The 24,286-nt window shown below is 41.4% G+C and overlaps 1 protein-coding gene across 1 annotated transcript in view; it reads left to right on the top strand.

The window, feature by feature from the left end:
• RGS6 (regulator of G protein signaling 6) overlaps window positions 1-24,286 on the top strand; it is a 254,432-nt gene that overhangs the window by 11,141 nt on the left and 219,005 nt on the right. The window contains exon 3 of the mRNA XM_082760815.1: window positions 1,457-1,561. Coding sequence (XP_082616941.1) covers window positions 1,478-1,561 — 84 coding nt within the window. The 5' untranslated portion in view covers window positions 1,457-1,477. The remainder of the gene's footprint in view (window positions 1-1,456; window positions 1,562-24,286) is intronic.

Raw genomic sequence — 24,286 nt, 5'->3', positions numbered from 1 at the left:
GAGAACGTTCAAAGTGAATAATGCAACGAGTGAACACAGCTAAATAATGCTGCAGAGGGCTTTTTGACTAGAAATTGGAAATTTCTTCTTTAAAGGGCACCGCTCAATTAAAAGTTAATTCCAGTTGTTTTCTTTTAAAATATGGATGATCTCAGATGTAATGTGAGGGGTAAACATGGTCTTTCCATAATGCAGGTGAAGCTGAAACTTGGGTGACCTGATGAATGCTCTCAGCTCTGCCTTGGCTTGTCATTGCCTTCAGGAAGTTACAGAAAATCTCTACCTCATTAAACTGACTGCGGATACAGAGCCTAATTGTTTAGCGCCTTCAAATCAAGACTGAGAAAGGCTGTGAAAATGCACATCAGTGTAAATCATTCAAAGTGCTGTAATTTAAAATGTTTTACCCTTCACCGTTTGTGCTATTTGATTTTTTTTGTATCTAATCATTATGCTTAAAGAATGTATTCCATTTCCTTTTTGGCTCGTGACCTGGGACAACAGTGCAATGTCTGGGCTTCTAGCAAAAAACAGAATGGCAGTAGAGTATAATTTAGAAGAACTTTAATAGGAGTTAAAGTTAATTGTTAAAATTAACATCCTTTAAATTTAAAATAGTGTCTAAACTGGTCTGAACATCTGTTATATGTGTGTATTATATGCCGAGGCATTTTGTCGCCTTTGGAAATGTGATAAGTCTCTTCTCCCTATAAATGAAGGAGGTGGCTTGATGGTGATTTATTTTTTTTAAGCAAGGAGTCTGTAGGTCAAGTATCCATGTATATATTTCAAGCATATTTCGACATTTCTGTCTCAAATTTTAATAAAATATTGGTACTTCCAATGTTAAAGCACCTCTGCTCATGGAACAGCTGTGGAGCTGGTGTCTACAAGCGGTGGTGTTACCCTCTTAGGCCGGTGAGGGCTGTGACGTGACTCCATCTCTTCTCCTTGCCTCCTCTAACATGCAACTTGTCAAATGCGCTGGTGGGAGAAAGTTTTAAAATGTAGCATTGGATGTAGGATGTAAAGCATCATCCCTGCACTGTGACCATATGATTTTTTTTATAACAAATGTCTTTGGCTGGAGCCTGGCATGACCTGGAGGAGATGAGGCAGTGCTTTCCGTGTGCTTTTAGAGGACAGTTGAGCCTGGTGGTTGGCCTGGAGCTTGCTGGCTGTGTGATGAGGAGAAGGGAGCAAAGCTGCTTGCTCTGCACTCGTCCTGGAGAGCAGAGAGCTGAGGGATGGTGCTGCCACTGCCTCACCAACCTCCCTCTGTGGGCTTTCTGCTCGGCCCTCAGGGCTGTGGCTTGTCCCGGCGTTTTGGTGGGGTGTCACTGTAGCTGAAGTCCGGAGTGTGGTTCCCCCATATTGTCCTTGTCCCTTCGTTGCGTGTCCTTCACGTGCTCCCTGCAGCCTGGGGTGGCTCTGACTTCTGTTCCCATCCCCACAGCCCCAGCAACGAGAGGCAAACATGGCCCAAGCACCTGCTGACCCTGGCAGCGCGGAAGCTGCGGATCCTGAGGAGAGCTCCCCGAACATGATCGTCTACAGAAAGGTAAGGAGCGGGAGCTGCTTACAGGAGCCTGCTCCTCGCTGGCTGTTGGCTCGTGAAAGGATCCTTGTCCCTTCTGAAGACAAAGCTGTATTGCCATCTGCTTGGATCCATATCTGAAATATTTTCAGTAAAGTAGGTGTTTTGAACTATAGCATTTGAGAACTCGGAAGTATTCCATTCAGTGGAAGAATTTATGCTTGTTAGTATAAAATAGTTGATGAAAGACTTATAATGATGTAACGTGAAAACCATAACTTCTTGTGAAGGGTTGTGATGCAACATTATTAAGTATTGTTCAAGTTTACTGAATGTAGCTAAAATAATTGTACATGTTTCCAAGCTTTATCACACTAAGCCTAGAGCAGCTGGTGTGTAACAACCTTCTCATATGTTTTTTCTATTTTTCAAATTGCACTTGTTGTTACATAATTTACAGTTTGATTCTTTGCAGGTAGATGTTATTACTTCCTGTTGCATTGCTTAAATTTAAGAGAAGCCTTTCAAGTGCTAGTGAAATATGTATTAGGCAAAGGTAAAATAACAGCAGTGCACAATGTCAGAAACCATTTTTTTCCACAATGATAAAGTGGCTTATTCTGAAGCACTCCAGAGGTGGTATTAAAGCTGAAGGAGAACAATCTATTTGCTAAGACAGTGTTTTACTCTGGGGTAGGTTAATATATTATCTATGAAATTGGGTCTCTGTAATTTAATGAAAGCATGTAAATACTTTTTTTTTTATTCAGTCTGCAGGATGTTTCTTATGTAGCACGTGGAAGTGCTGGATAGTTCCGACAAAAGTAAAATCTCTTGTGTGGCTCAAATAAGCTACTATTCTGTTAACTTGGGAGCTACAATGCCAGCTCAAATCAAGTTTCCCTGTGTAGTACAATCCTGGGTTAAATCTATCTATCTATCTATCTATATATAGATATATATATTTAATCATTTCTACACCTTTAGCAAATAGCTACAGATAACTAAAATGTGCTGGGTATGCATCGTACTGTTTTCTGCTTGTGTGACTGCAATCTTGATGACTTTCATATGCTGAGAAAATAATTTAGGTTTCATACAAGAGCATGAGTTGTTTAAAGTGTTACTTTTTGATAACCGTGATTTTGGTTTAGTAGCTGCATATTTGGTTTGGAATCTGGAATTGTTAACATGGGAAAATTTTCTGGGTAATGTGTAGGCTTGTTTGTTTTGAATGTGTTATGAACACACTTCGGCTGCTAGTTTGGAAGTAGCAGGAGCTGGTTAGTCAGATTGTCTTTCTAGAACCTGTTCGCTGAGAGGTCCTACAGCAGCAGATGGAAGCAGATCTGGGACATGAAAGGAGTTTCTGGTTGCATGGTCTAGAATTAGGGCACTGAATTTCTTCTGCAGAGAACTCATTTACCGATGTTTGGAAACATTACTTATTTTGTTTGACAGTGTCTCAGTTTCTGTTCATCTCATGGCATTTCTGTTTAAGGATTTCTCCATTTCTTTGCCTGTTACTGTTTCACTATTGTCACTATAGAATAAGGCTTGCGAATTTGGTGTCACAAAAGGGGAGTGCACTCATGCCATTTGATTCCTCTCTCCATACCGGTGTTCCCTACGTGTCAGTATTATCAGCCCTTTGTAACACAGTCATCTGTCAAAATATGTGGTTAGCTTTTATGATGGCATGCCCCATGCACTGTTTAATAATATGGAATTCTGTATTTTTAACAAATGGACACCTGTCAGCTTTTTGTGTGTTGAGGGTTTTTTGTTTGTTTGTTTGTTTGTTTTTTCTTTCATGAGTAAGGTTAATATAAACTGTTTTTTGAAAAAAAGTTTATTTCTATTGGTGATTAACTTTCTGAACCTAATTTACTATTGGATATTAGTTATATATTATGCATCAATTATATGTCCCTTAGTGTTGAGAAACCGTATGCAAAATCTGAGAGAAGACTTCATTCTTTTGATTATCTCTACTCTCTCCAAATGAATGTTTAGCTCTGCATCTCTAATTTCTTTTCAAATGGCTTGATTACTACTAATGAATGAGAAAAAACACTGCACTGGACTCCCGGAAATACACAACACAATCTGCCCACATACCATACAATTTAGAGTTGGTATCAGTTAGGTCATACAAAAAAGAAAAAAAGTTTTGGTTCTCATGGTAACAACCCTAAGATGCAATTCTTGATCTCCCTGAAGAAGAAATAAAAGTGGCCTTCAGTAACAGGACAGAGTCATTCCTGCTCTTAGTGTCATCTGTTCTGTTGTTTGCCATCGCTGTCATGCCCCTAGAAGTAGGGTTTGTTTTTTTTTGGGGGGGTGTAAGGTGGAGGATGGTGATGAGGGAAGCCCTACATGTACAGCCTCAAATTGTTCATGCTTTCTTTACTGAGGCTCACTGAAGTCTCTTTGAAGCTCAAAAGCCATGAGGGTGGTTGTGGTAGCCTGCCTTTCTTTATAGTTGGTGGCAAGAGATGTGCGCATTTGAATAACAAGTCAGACCTTAGATGATGGTGAGCGCCCCTTTGGAGCAACCTCTGTCTGTTTTGTTTATGGAAAAGAGCCTAGAACCGTCTGTTCTCTTTACTTAGGTACGTAAAGCTAAGTGGAATGAATTTTGGCCATGCAGAACAAAATAAACTAATTTATTTTGACTCCAATTAGTTTGTGATATTCTCTATGGACTCCTGCAAGCAAACTGACTCTTAACTGCTTTGATTGTTACAGCAGATGGTCTCAATGAGACATGTCTTATTTTCTTCTACCTTCAGGGTTAACCTTTTGGGGGCTGATATTTATCAAATTTTGAGGCATGTTATTTTTGAATGCAAAGCGTTCCGTGTTGCCCTGCTGTTCTGGAAGACATCTGTGTGTGAATTAGTAGTGCAGGTGCACTCGTTAGTGTGAGTGGTGGTGGGGGTATGATTTACCTCACCCTACACTTGTTAAGATGAATTGTACCCTAAACTATGTGAGATGTATTGACTAGGACCCTACTGATTTTACTGGATGCTCCAACATCCAGCTTCCAGGGGGTTATGTCATGCGGTAGACATCTATAATAAGGTAAGCTACATCCTGCTCCTAGGATTTGGGCTGCCTTGCATCTCCACGTGTGTCTCAGTACTTGGTCCCCAGCTCCAAGCTGGTTATAGGGCTGTGGGTAGCATCGCCACAGGGGCCTGCTGTCATTTGTCTTTGTGCGGCATATCGATACACAAGAGAAAATGTCAGGGTGCCCCCAACATTGCATTGCAGTGTAAGTACTGCTCTCTGTGTAAAAAGTCAGAGCCATGTTTTTTTGGTCTGGCCACATCTGGAGAAGATGCTGATGTGTTTTGGATTACTACTGGAGGAGTGGTACACAATACCTGAAAAGACTTTGAAATGCACTAACCTCTTCTTCATGCGAGCAGATCTCCCTGCACAAGGGCTTTGCAGGTGTGAGCAACATCCCAGTCTTCACTGCAGTCTGTGAGCATTGTGTGGGTGCCACAGCACAGAAGAAAAACATGCTGTGTAAAGCCAGTGAGAGGAGAAAAACACACTCCAAGCAAACGGTAACAGAAAATACCAACTCATTGTAAGTGCCTGTCACTATGTTTTGAAATTGAGCCACTCTTGATTGCTTTTCTGGCTTCCAGGCCCTGTTCACTCTGTCCCAGAGGCCCTTTGGCTTATTATTCCAATAATTCTGGGACTGAAAGTTCACCTTCTCCAGCCTCTAACAAAAAATGAACTGCTCATGGACACCTTCTGGCATTACTAGGCAGCTTATTACCAAAGCAGTTTGGCAAATCAAATCTCCTTAGAGAAAAGACTGGAAAAATTGTCATGTTGTTGAAAGAAAAAAAAAAGGCAAAATACTTTGGGCTTGGCTAAATAGGAACTGAAAATACCAATTAGGAAGATTTGTTTAGGAGTACCTGGGGACTATAACAAGAAGGATGAAAACACAGATGAAACGGGTAAGAGTTCATAAACTTCACTGTTGGAGATCTTTAGAGCTATTCTGAGCTTGCATGCTCTGAGGGATGTCAAAGGGTGTTGTCAAAGAAATGACCTGGGTTATGCAATGGTACGTTTCCATCTCTGCAGTTAAACTTTGCTGGACACATCTGCTATTTCAGTCAGCAGTTAGTGAGTTAACTCTGAGTTTCATGGTTACTCATCGTAAATCTTTTAAACAAGCAGGAAAATCTAATTTCCAAAGGCAATTACTGTTCTAAGTAAATATAATACAAACTTGCAGCTGCCACAAGATGCTTTCAGAAAATCTGAGTTGTTTTTTTTACCTTCAGTATTTGGCAGCATTATTTTCTTCTTAAACTCTCATGTAAGATCTGATTTATAATCATCTTAAGAAGCAATCTTATGTTAGCAGCTTTTTTCCAGGCAGCTCCCAATGTTCCAGTCAAGGCAAATACCTGGAGAGTTGCTGTGAGAATGGGCCCAAGGTGGTGATGGTGGGGGAAGGAAGAGCAGATGCTTGTGAAGACAGAGTAGAAGAAATGTATGGACCACAAAGCAGAAAGATGGCAGAAAGGGGCTTTTGTTAAAATTAGCTTTTCACATTAAAAACTATTATGCAGGTATTGGGACCTGATCAAAAAAACAAGAGTGCTATTTGTTTGCTCTTAATTTGTGCTCAATAGCACAAACATTGATCTTAGTAGATCAATGTCCAAGCAAGCAAAAGCGCACAAAACCATAAGGGGATAGTCCAAGGGATGACATTGTGGCAAAGGAAGGAAAAGCTGCTGTGTGTGTAAATGAGATGATATCTATGCATGAAACTTTTATGTGTTATTAAATGAAAGCAGTCTGCAGCTTTTTTGAGGTTTCCTGAGTCTTTCAAGGTTTCTTGGTGTTCTACTGAGAGGCAGCAGCTCATCTCTCTTGTACCTTGAAGTGCCACTGGATTCATTATTTGTAAGGATTTCTGTTGCAGGAAGCACGGCCGAAAGCACGACAGACACCAGTAGAGTCAGATCATGCTCCATTTTATTGCCCGAATAGCCTAACTTTTATAGAGAACTTAACAGGGGTGGACAGTGTTTCACACAAGATTATTGGTCAAAAGCACTCAGACAAACAGCTACAAGAAAACAACCCCACCTGCAAGAAAACAACCCCCTTGTGATTAGCAGTCACATAGACCTTGTCCTTGAGGCCAGCTACTGGTAACAATATTTTCCTGAATTCCTCAATTGGGCGATGTGGGAACACTGTCATGGGAACTTCTCATAGTTGCCCTGGTAGCTTGGTTTGCTCAGCTACAGCAAGCCATGGGATTTTTGCTGTTTCAAGAAATCCCTCAACAGATTTCTGTTTTTTTCAGAGCAAAACGTCTGTGCTGTTTACATTAGATATCGGAAAAACAATCCCTCACCTAAGAAATAGCCGAAAATGTAAATGCCTTTTAGGCATTTAAACTGCTGGATACTTTTGGCATTTTTTTAATTCGTCCCTTGAGTTATATTTTCAAGATTTTTCTGAGTAGAGGCTTTGGGCCTGATTTTTGTACATGAAATCTGAGATTGTCACATAACTGCTTCTGCTTTGCAACTGGTTCTTTAACTTAAAAATAATCATAAAATGCATGAGTTGATACCACTGCAGACTTAGACTCTTCAAGTTTTACCAAAAGATGTGCCTATGCAGATGGTAGACATTAGTTTAAGACATTTTAAGCAATTTTGCACTTGACATTTCCAAATTTCTACCCTTTTTCCACACTAAAAGCAATAACACAGGATTAGACGAGGATTGAATTCGAGAGTATTTGTCAGTACCTTAGGAGTAGAAACACTTCATTTTTTATAAGTAACCCCCAAACCAGATTTGTTAATGTTGGAAAGTAAATTTAACCCCGCCCTTGTTAGCAAGATGGATTAATGTGTGAGTTACGTGTCAGGGCAGCTTTACCTCTGCACTTCTGTATTGCACACAGAAAAGCAGGTTGCTGTCAACTTTTGTGTGCAGCCAAGGCACAAGAGTATTTGCAAGTATGAATTAACTATTACTTAAAAAGCCTGCTAATTTTTTTAACAAAGTGATTTGTTGTGTCAGTAGCTTCCACTGTGTGGGGTGGTGCTAAGAGGAATTGCAGCAGTGGTGTCAAGTTCAGCCCTACAGAGACAGAGAAGCTGTGCCATAGGGGACAAAGAGCAGGGTTGGCTGGGTCCAGTTAGGAGCAGTGGAAAAGAGAAACCCAAGTACGCTGGTAAGTCATAGGAGAAGCATAGTCTGGTGCATTGTGGTGATGGAGAAAACAAATAAAAGCTCAGTGTGTGTTGGAGAAGTATATCCAGGGGTGTCAATAGCATTACACAAAGAGCCAGCGATGGAGCCTCATCTAGGTCATGGTGTAGTCTTCTCTTTTCATCTCCTGCCTTAAGAGATCATGACCTGATTATACAGGATGGACTAGAAATGAACAGTGTAGTTAGCTGAGCAAAGAAAGGCAGGAGACGTAATTACTCTGCAAGAGTGCTCTTAATTCCTAATTCTAAGAAAAGCAGAGCTCTGCAGCAGCCACTGCACAGAGTAGTACGGCCAAGGAGGCTAACAGTTTTTAGGATAGATGTCAGTATGTTTTTGAGTAGTACTGTGTGACATGGTTCCTCGCAAAAGTGGAGAACATAGTGAGCCAAGAAGTTGTTCTAGCCTTACATATGTACCTTCCTCAGTTTACCTTGGATGGGGGCTAGGATACCTGCAAACATGTTTTATTCCTGCAACAGCAAACAGTTTGTACACGTGCAGGTGCCATTGAACAGCACTAACGCCACTGACCTTGGCTGTGGATGTTCAGGGAACCTTGGGGTGTGGCTGGGGACTGTGGGTCTGATTGCTGCATCAGTTAGACATGTATGAATGATCAGTTCTCTAAGGCATTAGTGTAAAAACATGAGAAATCAGTGCTCAGAGGACTTTAGAAGCAGATTTGCATCATTGTCTACACACAAATGAAACTGCCACGTAAGTGGCAGAAGTGTTTTTTTTTTTTTTTTTTTTGTTTGTTTTTTCAGGTGGAGGCAATCCACCTACAGGGAGGGCTTGTGGGCACTTCATAGTTTGTTGTTTCTGTCCATTTCTTTGTTTTGTTTTGAGGAAACAGCTGAGCCTTAGCTAAGGTTGAAGATCCAACTGAGTAGGTGGTGTGCAAAGTTAAAAATAAGGAAATGCATTTAATGTGGTAGGTAGACCCTCTAACTATTGGCTTTTTTCTCTTTTTATCTACACCCACATCCAGATGCACATATGTTTATGCTGTTGAGGTAATGAGGATAAACAACCTTTATATTTTTCCTGGCTATAATGGTTAGCCTTATATAAAATATGTAAGTTACAAATGTTTCCATTCAAATTATTCTGCTTGCACAGAATAATTCTTCGCATTTTTGCCCACATGGATCTGTCTGTCTGTTCTTGGAAAAGGTGGCCTTAGCTCTAGTGTATTGTGTCTGTCTTTGTGGTTAGAGATTTTGCTGATAATCCTGTAGCCTTTTCAAATTTTCTGTAGTTTTCTCCATATTCAGAGTTAATTTTTGGATTTAAATTTGTTTATTTAGTTTTCTTTCCTCTCTGCCTCATCTTTTCTTTGTTCCTCTCTGTAACTGAAACAAACTGTCTCTTGCACCCATCAGAGTCTAATTACCGTGATCTATTACTTTAGCTGTTCTCAGAGGCAGAAAAAAGACATGCCAGGACCAAAAGCTATGACAACTTCAGAGTGTATTTTTAGCAAAGCAACCAGTGCAATTTTAGAACACAGATAAAAAGGGAAGGTTCAGCTAGAGGGTAAGATTATCCTGTTCTAGCTGTAGTGTCTATTTGGTGGCTCGCATTTTTGGGGAAAAAAAGTTCCCTTCTGCCTCCCCCGAGAATCTTTCCCATGTTGTTGTCAGCATTTTAAGTTATGGTTTTGGAATATTTTCATTATGTTTGATTTGCTGTTGTATGTTGTTTTGGGCAAGATGCTCAGTAGAAGTGTTTTCTTTCTGCCCAGAGCTTTATTTAGTCATGGGATTGTTTCGTTTCACAACAAAAACTTAGAGAAAGTAGTGCTGGAGAAACTGCACAGGTTGACAGTCGGTGTAAAAGTTCTTTTTCTGGGGGTTTCTGTTGCAAAATAGATCATAGCAATGGAAGTGGGTCTGTGGTTCAGTAGACTATCATCTTTTTTGTGACCAGGACTCAAACTGGGTGGCTCCTAAGTCAAAGAAAAGCGAAATCCGAAGTCTCCATGTAAATTCAGTGTATTGGAGCTGTGTACTTGCACTTTCATAACCAATTTAGCCAGCCTCCCTTTTCAGTTCCAGGTTGTTATGTCAGGCACTATCTTAAAGTGCACTGTGTGTATGTGGCGTGGCTGCGTGCCGTGTAGGGGAAAGCTGTTCACATTTTCACTGTGCTGGATGCAAACTTGGGTTAGCCCAAGGCAAGGGTGACAGCAGTGCTAATGAAATGCTACAGCATGAACTCACTAGATCATGATAGTTGTAGCTATGCCAGGGGGCGAACATATATTCCTTGTTGTTCTCCCAGTCTTTTAGGCCCCATTATTCTTCTCTGCCCTCAGTTTTTCTTTGTTTCTCTTTTTTTTCGGTGTCATTCCGAGCCCTTACTTCTTCCTTGTTGTTCTCATCAGGGAAAAACTGCTCAGTTCACGCAGTTCAAATCAAATCAGGACTGAAGTGGTTTATGTGTTTATTAGAGACATAATTAACTACCAATCAGTGAATTACATAAGGAGGATCAATATTCAGCATTACAGTGGATAAAACACAATACAGGACACCTACACAATGCTGATACTTAACTGAGGCTTCCCCAACGCCTGTCTGTAACTCCCCCCCCAAACAGTGCTTGCACACAAAGCTACTTGGCCCCGGTCATCCCAGGTGTGTGGGTAAGGGACACCCTGTCCCCATGGGGCACAGCCCTGGCCCTGGGTCACCCCCCACGTCCCCGGGGTCCCTGTGCTGTTCCCAGCCCCACACGATGGGGGAGCCCCCTCCCCGTGGCAGGGTGCTCGGAGGCGGGGGTCCTGGTGTCCCACCCTGAGGGCTCTGCACACCATAAAATGCAGTCAACTCAGTTGTTGCCATCTACTGTGTTATCTTGAGGGGGGAAAAAAGAAGTGAAATAATAATCAAGAAGCAACGATATTACCAGTTTTAGGGCACATGCCAAGGAGGGAAAAAATAGATTTACAGCAGGAGGCTTCCCTAGCTGATTGTAAAATCTGGTATACATGCCTGTGAGTCTGTAGATGTGAAAGTGTGTGTGTGTGTGTGTATGTATATATATATATATATATATATATATATATATAGGTGGTCCGTGGCTTGATGTCCACCTGGCGACCAAATAGTAAGGCTTAAAAGAACTGAGGAAATCCTACTTCCTTTTGCTTCTGCCTCTAGCTCGAGTCAGCCTGGCTTTGATGATAAATTCATGCGAACTGTAATGGGGGAAAAAAATGCAGCCCATCTTTCTCCACCTATCGAATTGCATGGCTGCTTCCTACTTACTACGTTAACATATATCTATGTATATATTTGTTGTCCCTTAAGAAACCTTCATAATCACTGGGTTTTACTGTTGCTGACTCTCGTGGTTTTGCCTCTGAGACTCGCAATGCTTGGCACTTCACCAAGTACTAAGATGAAAATAAAGCATGAGTAGTTTTGGTTATTACAGTTTTGAAGGAACAAATGTTCCCCCAGAGCTCTGGAAACTGGAAGGCACTTCACATTAAAACAAAGCAGGATCCTTTTTAAGTACTCTTTGGCTGTTTGTTCTTTTGTTGCTCTGAATAGCTTGAATTGCCAGCTCTTATCTCTATTAATCATGTCTTTGCTCACTGAGGTAAGAAATCTTTAGAAGAACTGGTTATGGTGACCCACCTGACTTCTTTCAAATGCAGTGACAGAACATGGTGGAAATCATTCTTCTTCCATCTCCTGTATCTGCTCTGTGTATGTCACAGCAGATCGGAACTGTAGGTCCACAGGAGGTGCAGTTAAAAATTTAAAATTTTGCCATTAGTAGTAGTAAATATGGTCTTGTTTTTTTCTTTTTTTCTTTTTTTTTTTTTTTTAGACAATACGCAAACACTGTCTTTTCATGTTAGGTTCTTCTCGTTGCTGCAGGAACAAGGCCATTCTTTTTGTACGAGGGGGGAAATGGTACTAGACTCTTCTCCGTGAGAAATGCTGCACTTTCTATTGCATTAATGTCAAGATCTACTGATGTTTCTGCTGGCCATGAGTTAATCTGCTCAGAACAGGTGTCAGTGCGATGTTTCAATGTCTCTGGAAGACAGAAGAAGAAAAATTGCATGACCCACTATACCAGCATACTTATGGAGGAGTAGGGACTGTAGGTAGTGTTTTATATCTTATGTCCTGATTAATAAAATATCACTTCAGAGGATTACAAACTTCTTTCATAAGGCTCTGAGCTAAAGTTTGAGTGGGAAGATTCATTTCAATAAATAGGATTACATGTGCAGGACCATGAAAGTATGCAAATGAAGTTCCATTTAAAAACTCATGTTTTCCATCCGAAGACATTTTGAAGCACTCTTTTCATGAGAAGCTGTCATACCATGTTCCAGGGGAAGCAATTACTTTTATTCTTCTGTTTCTTTATCATTGTTGTCATATATCTCATTTTTTCCTCTTTCCTTTTCTTTCCCTTCCCAAAGTGAAATGATCTGAAGGAAATTGACCAGTTAACCAGATGCTGAAATGCAGGGGTCTACTTAACAGAGGTTTACTCATTCTTGAGTGTAATGGATATTTTAGGTCAAAGCCTTAGATGTTTCTGAGGGAGGTGGAACCCATTCTGGTTTTCTGTGCCATTAAAAGACCTCATTAACGTTACCTCACAAGGAAGTGCTTGGATTCTGTATTTTGGGCCATAATTAGGTGTCTCTAAAGGTAAAGTGATGCATGTTTGTGGCATACACGAGAAGAAATGACAAAGCATTATATAATCTTTTCAAATGCCTTAACTGAGAGTAGAATGAATGGAAAAGGTAGGAAGAAGTATCTAATCAAGGAACGCATTAATTATTTAAATCTGTTTCCTGGTTGGTGTTGACTTACTTTCTCTCTCAATTTGGTCATAGCTACATTTTTGTAAAAATGTGCTTCTGTGAGATTGAAGTTAAATAGAAATGGTTCTGCAGTTATGTTTTTAAAATCTAGATAGAAATGGTTCTGTTTATCAGCATCTTCAAGTGTCTAGTGCTGCAGGGGTAACTTTTATTCTTCTCTACCAGTTATTTTCAGTTATGTTTTTCTCCTTTTGATGAAAATAGGTTTGGTTTTTATAGCACATTAAGAATTTTCTTCCTTGACTCCTACCATTTCACAAGTTTTTCCTCATCTCTCTCATTCATTGTGGGTTTGAGCATGGAGACCTGGAACTGGAAAGCTCTGGAGCACAATTCTCCTCTGCTTGTTGACATGACCATAACTGCGGGAGATGTTCTAGCAGTGTTCCAGACAAAGAGAATATTTCATTCACTGATGCTGTAATTAGATGCCTTTCCCCATCAGTAAATCCACACAATTTTGTTAAACACAGGCTTGTAACTATGTACAAATTAGCTCATTCAATAACTTGCACAAAATGTCACATAAACCTTGGCAGCAGTGGCTTCTTGTCACTCGCGCTGCTCCCTGCTGGGCTCTTAATGGTAAAATTAACTGAAGCTCTGTTAATTATATTTTTTCCATGCATGGAAAAACAGAACTACAGCAATGGTACTACTGTTATCTGTTTGTACACTGAATGCAGTTCAACCATTGGGTTGTAACTGGAAAGTTATCTGTACAAAAACAATGGCTAAAACCACATTTTTAATGTGTGTGTGTGTATATATATATAAAAATATATATAACTGTTCTATATATATATAATGTGGTTATATATATATGTATACACCCATATATATATTTGTAATGTGAAAGCATCTGTTCATTGTAAACACGAAGCCTGAATGGTTTTCCCTCGGTCCCAATACCAGGAACGGTGACCTATTTCAGTAGTGATTTCTCTGAAAGCATTTTTGACGGGAAAGCACTTGAAACAAGTGAAGCTACAACAAGTTTTACTTCCTGCATACAAGAAAGAAACCTCTAGTTTATTTTTCAACAATAAAAATGGTGTTTAAGTTGTTGATCCAGTCCTTAGAATCACCAGTTTTCTCCTCCTCCCACTAGAGAGATGTTTGAGAGTTTCAGGGCATGTAGGGGAGACCTTGACCCAAGCTTGCACAAGATTATGAGAGCTTGAAAGTTTTGTTGTAGTGGCCTCTGTTAAACTGTTCATTGTGAGCGTGTGCCTCTGACATTCAGGGCTATTTGCAGGAAAAAAAAGAGGATTGAGGAGAATGCACCAAAAGTAGGCAGAAAGACTGTTGCAGACAGCTGGTAAGTGAACTGGAAGGGCGATGTGTTTTGGAGAGAGTTAAGACTCAAGAAGATTGCTTTAAGAAAATGGCATTTGCTGACCTAGAATTGCAAGGGAGATTTAGAAGTGCTTGAAGCAATTCTTCAGTAGTCTTAAAAGTATCTGACTCCACTTACAGGCTGCACGCAAGCTCTAATTGTAGCCTGTTGTCCACATTGTTCTTAATTGCATAACCTTGATTTATTTGAGAAACATTTAGCCCCAGAATGGGGCATTGAGTCACCTCCTAGATGCGTGCACACTGCGGTTATGTGCTCCTAATCCATTTGGCAGTGTCTTGATAAATTCCTCCCCCCCCCAGGTGTTTCTTTTGATGGTCTTACTGTTCTTCTGGTGTAACTGGTTGAAGTTGGTGGACATGAACCGAAGGCTTCGTGCCCTTTAGGCCCCAATGGTCTCAATGGCGCTGAGATAAGCTACCAGGCAGAGCAAGAAAAACAACGGGGAGATGTGGCCGTATGCTGGGACGTACAGCTTGTGGTTGGGACTGCTTTACTTCACTGCTTTTGATGCATTTGGTTACAGTACTGAGGAAAAAGACTCAATGACCATGGCAACCTTTTAAATATGTCAAGCTGCAGAGAGATCCCCAGAGACATTCAAGGACAAGCAGCTGAGATGCCTCTTTCTCAGTGAATTATGAAAACATACAGGAATGGATAAACTGACTCTGTTATTTCAATTAGTTGCTCCCTAGTGTCTGACTTTTTTTTTTTCTGGTCTTTTGCTTATTATAGCAGCTGACCATCTTTCTGTGCGGCAGCTGTGATACTCCAAGAGTATTTTGGACAGGAGAAGTGAATTCTTTGACTGGGAATCTGGCTAATAGGGGAAGAGATTGTCAGAAGACATGAGGTTGCTTTAGCTTCTAGGCTTGCATCTCACACCCAGACTTTTGTCCAAAGTGTAAGGAAATGATGACGGTTTGTCACCTGCTTGTGGGTCTGTTGGAAATTATTTCATGGTGGTTATGTTTGTAGTAGGCACAAACCGCTGGCAAAGCCATGACCCTGGTCAACAGTGTTCAGGCTGTTGCAGAGAACTTCTCTGGAAAACCAAAATGAAACAAAAATAACAACAACAACAAAAAAATGCTGATAAAAGATTAAATTTAAAGTAATGTGTTTTTTTTTTCTTTTTTTCTTTTTTCTTTTTTTTTTTTCTTTTTCTAACTGGTTCTAGCAGTAAAGTGTTCTGTGGTTTCATTTCGGTACTTTCTTTTCTGATGTAATTTTGAAAAAAATAGAGCTGAGGTGTTGCAGTAGTGTGAATTGAGATGTCCGGAAAATAGCAGTTGGCCTGTCTTGGCTCAGATGGCTGTGGGTATGATATCCACAGGACCCATCAGTCTTATCCTGTGGGAATGACCAGTTTAGAATGGATGTGAACACAGAGCTACCCCCAGCTCACCTATTACCACCCTAGAAGCCAGGATTTGTTCTGAAGGAGCTCTTCACAAATCCATTCCCTTTGGTGCTCAGCAATTTGGATAAAAACCACGCACCGATCTTGAATTATCATCCAATTCTATTGCAGCAAAATTTGAGAAAAGCTCTTGGAAAGGTCAAAACTCAGCCCTAGATTGAGACTGGAGGGTGCTTGTGAGGTGCAGAAGGTTGTCTGCGTTGTTGCCATGAATGAAGCCAGAGCTTCACTAAGTACTGGCTGCTTCTAATGCCAAAACAAAATAAATAGACAGAAAAAAACACCCCAAGCCCAACCATGGGATCAGAAGAGACATTCCCATCACAGGCTTGTAGGCAAGCATGTCGTATTGTTGAAAGGAAGGGCATTTGCCCTAGCTCTGAAATGAAGACCATCAACAAACATTTTAGCCCCATGATTGAGGTTTACTGATCAATCTTTACCTCCTTCTGATATCTTCAGGCCATTCAAATCACCCCTAGTTTCATTCACTGTTCAGGCAAAATAGTTTAAAAAATGAAAATGATTTTTTATGTAGAGTCACTGCAGTGTTACAGAGGTCTGGATGGCATTGTGATATCCCCAGGCTGCCTAAGGATCAGGTCTGAATCATCTTTCATGAATAACGTCTTCAAAATGTATTTGCAACTGGTTGATTATTTGATTAATTGGGACAGAGCCATCTCCCTGGACAGTGCACTGAATACCGTTTTCAAGGATTTGACCATCACAGAGCTGAAGTGGGCTAAACAAAATGAAGCTGCTGGTGGGCATGGTAACAAATGACTCATTAAGGGGATTGGTGATTGCAGGAAAAGGACTTCACTGCCCACAGCAAACAGCTGGCAACTGCTGAGAGCAGCGAGGTGACAGTGGCTGTTTCTACCCAGAGCACTGAAAGATTCGTCTGTTCTGTCTTTGGTAACCCAGTGACCTTAGAGTCCGTACATACTAAGATTTTTTTTCACCTTCAAACATCTTCTGAGCCTTCATTACTAATGCTGGAATCGGATCCAAGAAATGTCTTTACCTCCATGGAGTGCTCAGTGTACAAAACTTGATGTACTGCTGACAGAAGTGTTTACCAAATGGAAATCTGTATTATCGTTCTGGGTTCATGAGGATGAGACCTTTGAAAGAAACATCTTAAATATTTAATAAGAGTTGTTGTTCATTGTTAGTTTAATAAGTTTGCAAACAGCTGAACAAATAGCTGAATCATTATCAAATGACTCTATAATTCACAGAGGGACTAAATGCTGAGAGGTACATTTGTTTGGGATTATCAGGATGAGAATTTATTATATAAAGAATCTTTTTATGAAGTCTTATGTTCCAGCTATCAGTAAGGAGTTTTACAGAGTTCCTGGTAGCGTTTTTATCAAATCTGGAGATGGAGACCTAGAATAGTTCAGATACTGGAATGCACCCACCCTTCACAATGCCTTGATTTAAATTCTTTCACTACCTCACTGAGGACAGGTATTTGAGCCCAAACCTGTGACACTTCAGGTGCACGTTATCTCAGCTGGACTCCTGGCCTTTGTTGGCTCTTCCTCCTACCAGTCTTGACATTTTATTTAGGAAAATTTTCCAGAAACGTCACAGATTCCCTCCTCTGTGTCTTCCAGGCTGAAAATGGAAATGTGCAGCAAACCATTTAGGTGCATGTCTGAAGCCACTCTCCAGATCTTGGCAGGTGCTGAAGGTCAGCTAATCAGGCAGCTAATCAAGGCTACCACTAATTGTTCACGCAGGATGGCAGAGAAGAGCTTGAAGCAGGGCAAGTGGTCCCACCTGTTGGAAGACCAATATATTGAGGAGAGATGAGTTAAAACAGCACATGAAGAGCCTCTGGCAGAACTGGTGCTCAGGGTGAAGTGGAGTGGCAGAGGAGCGCTCTTCAACATCACATCTTGTGTTGAATCTGGCTCACCGTAGCTTTTAAGATAATGCTCCCTATAAAATTGGACGTTCCTCTGTGGCATGCGTAATGCTTTTGTGCGCTGTCTTGTCTGCCCCTGAATGATGGAAGCATTTCTGCACTGAAGCAGGTAAAGCTCTCAGGATCTTCTCCCCTCCTCTTGTCCTAATTGCATACAGAGTCCTCTTTATCTCTTAGGTTCATACAGGGGAAAAAAAAAATTCTACACAGTTCTGTAATGGAAACGTAGCTGCCATCTATTGCTGCGGAAATCAGGTTAAGTAAAAGCAGTGGCTCTTGGCCTGTTTTATTTCGGCAGGTTCCTTATTTGTGATTCTTCCATTCTTGCTATTATGTTGGGTCAGAGCTTGGGTAGCCAGGCAGTGGGTATGAGATTCAAAATTTATTTTTTACACATTGTTGAAATAAAAGCTTCTCCTTGCTGAAAAATTAATTACTGAGTGTTCCAGCACCTTATAAGATATTTATACGTTCTCCTGAGTCCTGTCTCTTCCTGTTTCAAAGTGCTGTCTTGAGAGCAGTTCAGGCGAGAGAACTGCTCAGCTGCACTTCGTAGTCTTCCTCTCTGCCAAGGAGTCTCAAGATAGCACTCGAAAACAAAGAGACATACTCCAGGGAAAGTATGAATATTAGATCGCTCTGGTTTAATCACTTGGGATCCAGTGACCTCAATTTGCGCATCTTATGCTTTGGAGGTGGTGACGGTGCTGAGGCTGCTCAAAGCGTGTCTCAGAATTGTGAGATGTCAGGTGCTTGAAGGTATCTTAAAGGAAATCTCAAATGGTTACTGCTCCTCTGTTGCTGTGCAGGGTGTGCCCTCTGTATAAAGAATTTGATGACACAATCGGTTGTCTCTTATTTCAATGGCTTTTTGTATTGTTCCCATTTGTATTCTTCCCTGTCTTTCAAACAAAGGCAAAAGAGCAATTTGCTGGTTTTGCTTTCTTCGGGAATGCACAGGATAGATGGTGGCCTCATCAATAGCATCCTGGAGTTGCCTGCTCATAACGGGGAAAGAGTTGCCAGCATCCAATCTGTTACACAAAGAGGGGGCCCTACAATAGGGGGTCAGAGTAGTTGTCCTTGCTGTCCCTGTTGGAGTGGCAGCAGAGAATGGGTGTAGTTCTGGTGCCTCCATAGAGTTGCTGGGCTGAGTTGTGTTCCTGAATTGTTTTTCAGTATTTGTGTTTTTGTAACCCAGATGTTAGCAGTGGCTGCCTTGTGCTCATCACTCGACTTTTTGTTGTTGAGCAGCTCTGAGTCAGATACCTTAGTGCCTCGTCTGACTGAAAGAGAAGCTGTCATGAGTTTCCAGCATCCGAACATAGGGTGATAATTATTTCTCTTCTGTGAAAGGCCACTGCAGACTTCAACAGGAGGAGAGAAAAGAGGGTGTTTACATCCTAGTGGAAATGTTTGTCAGATTGCAGGTAGTGAGCTCTGTGCAGCAGGATGGACAGAAGAAAGGCAACAAATCTACAGGCAGCAGTGCTGGTAGTTATGGGATGATATACAAAATACAGCTGTTGGAAGCAGTGTATGTGCAGAGCTAAAATGAAACCTCCCATGAAATACCTCATCATGATAATCTGTGGAAATGTGAGAATTATATCTTGTTCCATGGAGGAGCAAGGAGACAGAATAATGGCACAGGTTAATACGTCCCTTGGCCAATTTTAAATATGAGGAAAATGCTGCAGGTCATCCTTCTGCATTTATTATTGCTGGCTGGGCAGGCAGTGCGAGGTAAGACAGCTGCTATGTGGTAGCAACCGAGCGCATGAGAACGGCACCATCCCTTCCTGTGCATCCTGGAGCTCTGAAGCCCCGTGAAATAGCAATGCCCTTTGCAAATCAGCACAAAGGCACTGGGGAAAGGGAAGTGGTTGCAGGTGGGCAAGATGCAGCTTGTCAGATGACTCCTATGCTGGAAAAAAAACAAGTACTCTCTTAGGGCAGGCAGCTGAAGGCAGCCAGTTTGTGCTCCAGCATCACAGCTGACACCTTATGCGAGAGTGGAGGGGAAACTGAGGCTGGAGTCCTGTCCTGCTCTGAGATAGTGCAGGGAATGTCGCATTAGGACGTGCACATTTTGTATCTTCCTCCTGCAGCTCACCTGTATGAGTTGGACTCTGTAAGAATGGCTATGGGAGGATCCAGGAGGCTGCTGATACCCTTGAGATGTACGGGGTGAACTGTTCTGCTGCCTTCCGTATTGTCTGCGCTTTCCAGCCTTGTAGGTCACACCAATGTCTTTTGTCCATCACCGGGCTTTGTCTCTGTGTCTTTATTTGTGGTTTTGGATTGATGGTTTGTGCAAAAGCAGCGCGTTTGGGTGCCTTGTCCTTGCTGATTGCACTAGCTACTTTGACATCAAACTTGCAATAGATAGAAAGCTACAGAGAAAATGAAGTGTTTGGTGTGCAACTTAGTCTTAGTTTTCTCTACTTTTTTTTCTTTCATTTTAATGACTTTTGGGGAGTGCTGAACTAATTAAAGTGGCCAGTAGCTTTCAGTATGTAGTTTAGTCTCAGACAAAATTAATATCTTGCTTTAGCCTACTATAATTCTGGAGGAAAGTAATTTAGTGGTAATAATGTTAAAAAATCAAAGCTAAATTTGCTGAATTGGATGTGCCTCAGTAGAATGGGGCTTCTTTCTAACTAATGGATTCAAATTAAAATGAAATAAATACCCATAATGTTTCTAGAGATTTTACTATACATAATTTCACAGACTACTGAAATGCAGCCGCTCTTAGTTGAATAAGTATAAAGTTCAAAGCTGAAAGCTGCTTAATAACAATGAGAGAGCTGAAAAAGTGAACTGTATACGAAGGGGATAGAGAAAGACTTGGCTGGACCAAAATGTAACATCTCAAGCTGGAATTTGGTCCAGGTGTTGGGACCGATGCCTTTACAGTCATTAACAGAAAGCAAGTGTTCAGGATGTTAAATTCTGGAAGTTGCCTGAATGCTGTACTGAGCAAGGCATTTGATCTTGCCTAGCGTATTATCAGCACAGCTCCTGAAGGACACCACATCTACTTTTAGTTCTTCCAGCCACCAATTAGGGTTTTACTTGCAGAAATGCAAATTTGGACTTGGCTGTCCTTAAGATTCCTAATGGCTTAATCCAAAACCAATTAAGGCCCTCGCCGTCAGTAAGCTTTTGATCAGGACTTGTGTTAATACAAATGAAAAGGCTTGCTGGATTTTGCCCTAAATAATTTTGTTGTAACTGAAGAAAAGTGTGTGTATTTATATTTTGGTGTTCACTTAGCTATGTTTATCCTCGAGTGTCAGCTGCAATGTAAGAGGTTTGTGGAAGTGCAAATCCTAAGGTCCATTTGTTCTGAGAAGACAGCTCAGGTTTGCTAGAAAGCAGAGAGTTGTTGTGTGGTTGTAAAGTTAGAGTGATGTGGCTGTAAAATGTGGTGTCTGCCACCACTTTGGGAGGTAGCGAGGAGTGGAGAGCTTGTTTGGTGGAGAGCTTCAAGTCCAGGTAGTGCAGTCTGCTAAGGTGATGAGGGACATAGAGCATCCTGCTCGTGAAGGCAGGCTGAGGGAGCTGGGCTTGTCCAGCCTGGCAAAGAGGAGGCTAAGGGGAACCCAACAGCAGCGTACAGAGGACAGGAGAGCAATGGCAAAGCTGATGGAGCTGAGTGCTTCTTGGTAACACCAGATGATACAACGAATGACTCTGGCCATGAATTGTAGCTTGGGAAGTTCAGGTTAGATGCTAGGAGGAGAAATTTTTTTCTGAGGGTGGTGCAGCACTGACCGTGGTACCTGGAGGGGCTGGACCTGCTCTCCATGCAGTGTTCCTGCCCGTGGCAGCCCCTTCTCATAGGGGTTGTGGCTGAAACGCTCTCCCCATGCTCCCACAGTCAACACATCTCTAGTTTACTCAATGCGCATCTGAAAATGGGCCAGAGGGTGTGAAAATAAAGGCTGCTGTGTCCTCTAAATGTATCTTAAATTGCCTTTTGCATATCCTGCCTGAGCTTGTGGGAAGGGACTAACAGCTGCTAGTCTCAAACAAGGGCATTGTTCTAATTGGGATTACACAATAATATTATTTTTTGTTTGATTATTGAATCCTTCTGGATGTGTCCAGCAGTAGTATAAATTCTCTACATGCTTTTGCAGCAGAAAACCAGGCCAGATTTTCTTTAGTTGTTTCAGCCTTAAATCCTTCACACGTTATTTCTGAGCAGTAGTGTGCTAGGAAAGTAGGAAGGGGAAATTCGAGAAGAGTAACCAGGGGACTGTTAGATATGGGCAGTACAGAAAATGTCCTCTGTTAGCAAAGGGCACGTACATACACACAATATTCATATTCTTGCATGTGTGTGCATATATATCCACGGGTACGTCTTTGCACAGATCAAGTATATAAATGTGTGTAGGGTTTATGGTATCTGCAAAGAGAGGGAGAAGCATCCTGTGATGGAGACAGAGGAGTGCAATTCCACAGAGCTGGCTTCTATTTCTGTCTGTCTTCAATTCAGTTGACTTCAGCCTGCTTTAGTCCGTTCAATGAAAAATGTCAAAGCACTGCTTTTCCTGTATCATTCCCTTCCTCTATCAGTGGCTCTTTCTTGCTGGTACAGTTTGCCAGAAAACAACTCATGTTTTGTTTTTTAGAAGGCTTTGACATTTCTTTCTGTTCTGATGCCAAGTAAAACCAAGACACTATAAAAATAGCAAAAATGAGATGATGCACCTCTAGAGTTGCTATCCTGGAAATAAAGTAGTCATCATGTTGCATGAAAGCTTTAAAGCACCTAAGTAGTGTAATGTTATAATTAAGCTAATAATAAAATTATTGCAAGTTTTGGAGCACCAGGGAAGTTTGTAGGAGAGTGTCCCATCCTGGCTCAAGCTTGCAGAAAGCCCCCGGGGAATATTTCCCCTGCCCTGCAGGCCGGCACCTGGGGGAGCAGTGAGCAGTCCCCACGGAGCTCTGTCCCTCATTGTGCTGTAATCACCAGTATAAATCTGCATTAATAACCTGAAAGTGTCCCTCATCCTATTTGGATATTCCTGTATCTGGGCAGTCTAGCCCTTAACCTATTGATTTGCTCTGTCATTAGTGGATCCAGTCAGCTCCTGCTGTGCATACCTCATGTTTTCTCCTTCCACAGCTTCTCAACTATGGGCACTTTCCTTCATTCCCCTCCCTTTGATATTTTTTTTGCCCTAGTTTAGGTTAAAAGCCTTAACTACTGAAGCACTTAGAAAACAAAACCAAGAAAACCAGCTCTGCAGAAGTCTGTTAGCATTGCTACAGCCCTTCTAGCGATCTCTGTGTGTATTCTCTGCGCTACCCAGCACTTAGCCTAATGGCCCAGGACTTGAGCTCAGTCCTGGTTCGAACTGGGCAGAGAAGGAGCACCATCATAAGGGAAGAAGCTTAAAATGTTTTAGTTGCAGCTGTCTTGTAAAATCACAGCAGCGTTTCCATCCTTATGGGTGGCAATGATTTGGATTTCTTGAGATGCACGTATAGGATATCACACAAATATGATTTTAAAAGCAAAACGAAGTGTTCTTTTATTCTTTTAGAACTAGATATCATCGCGTGAAAGAATAACTGAGATCCAGATTAGGAAAAAAAGTTTATTTTCTGCTACCCAAACTTAAAAAAAACAGGTGACTTGCCAATCTGTCTAGTATTTAGTGGAGACAGGAATCTGGATAATTAAGTGACTTTGTAGTTTGAGTAACTAAGGTTTGTGGAACTGTGCTTTAAAGGCAGTGGAGCAAATGGTTACAGCTTACTGGGATTAATTGACTGTATTTCTCAAGCAGCCTTCTGGCTTGCAGAGCTGACCTCTTCCAGCTATCCCCTCTTTATCGTACTCCCTAGAGCTTAGTGGCAGTAGGTGTGATTATTCCTCCAGGTCTTACATGTTTTCAACTGCTCAGTCTTTGCTCTTCAGTGGCAGATATTCCTAAGTGAGCACTCGTGCTCTAGAAGAAATGTCTCTCCTACAGTTCACGCTGGGCCTGAAACATCCTGAGGTACATAAACAGGAGGAGTAGGAGGTGATGCTAAGTTCCAACAGCCTCTTATTTTTTTTTTTTCTTAACCTTCCCTCCCCCCAAAGTATTGAAGTATTTGTTGAAGTTTCTACTATGGCAGTGTTTGTCTCCTGGGCAAACTTCTGCAAACTCTCCTGTTGTTGAGGTTCCTTCCACATTTACATATTGCTTACAATGGGTTAGATGGATTAACATCTCCATTTCCTTCTAGTCCACCGCTCTCCCCACAAGTGCCAGTGATACCAATTCTGATGGTAGGTATGGCATTTATGAATGTCTCTGATTTGCAGGATGACAACCACCCAAAATCAGGCTATTCAGATTATCACGTGCCTGCTGAATGTCCAGGTTCAAAGCAATTATATGGAGGTTGAAGGCTGTGTACGTAGATGCATTGAACCACTTATTTTTCACAGTGTATTGGGTTGTTTCTGTCCAGATTAGCTGTCTTCATTCCTGCTCCATTTGAGTGAGAAAGAAACAGTGTCAAATAACTAAATCAGACAAGGAAAAAAAAGCTGATGAAATGCTATTTTCAGGCTTGTAGGGTGGTGGTTGTAAGTCTGTAGGAGCTGAAGCAATTTGAAAGATAAGATCTTCATTTTTCTGATTTGGAAGACTCATGGCTGGTGTGTTTCCGGAGTACTGAGCTGATATGTAAGTAGCTAAACTGCCCCCCACAAATGTTTTAGCCAATAAATGAAACAACATTAGCCTTACTTTGGTATGGACCTGTGAGTCAGAGAGCTAGAGCACTTTCCTGTGTTTTAGTAATTAATCTTAAAAGGAACTGTTTCCATTATCAAGAAG

This window comes from Aythya marila (genome assembly GCF_965140915.1).
Source record: "Aythya marila genome assembly, chromosome: 5".
NCBI lineage: Eukaryota > Metazoa > Chordata > Aves > Anseriformes > Anatidae > Aythya > Aythya marila.
Note: the sequence above shows the minus strand (reverse complement) of the source record. Positions and strands in the feature narration are given on the sequence as shown.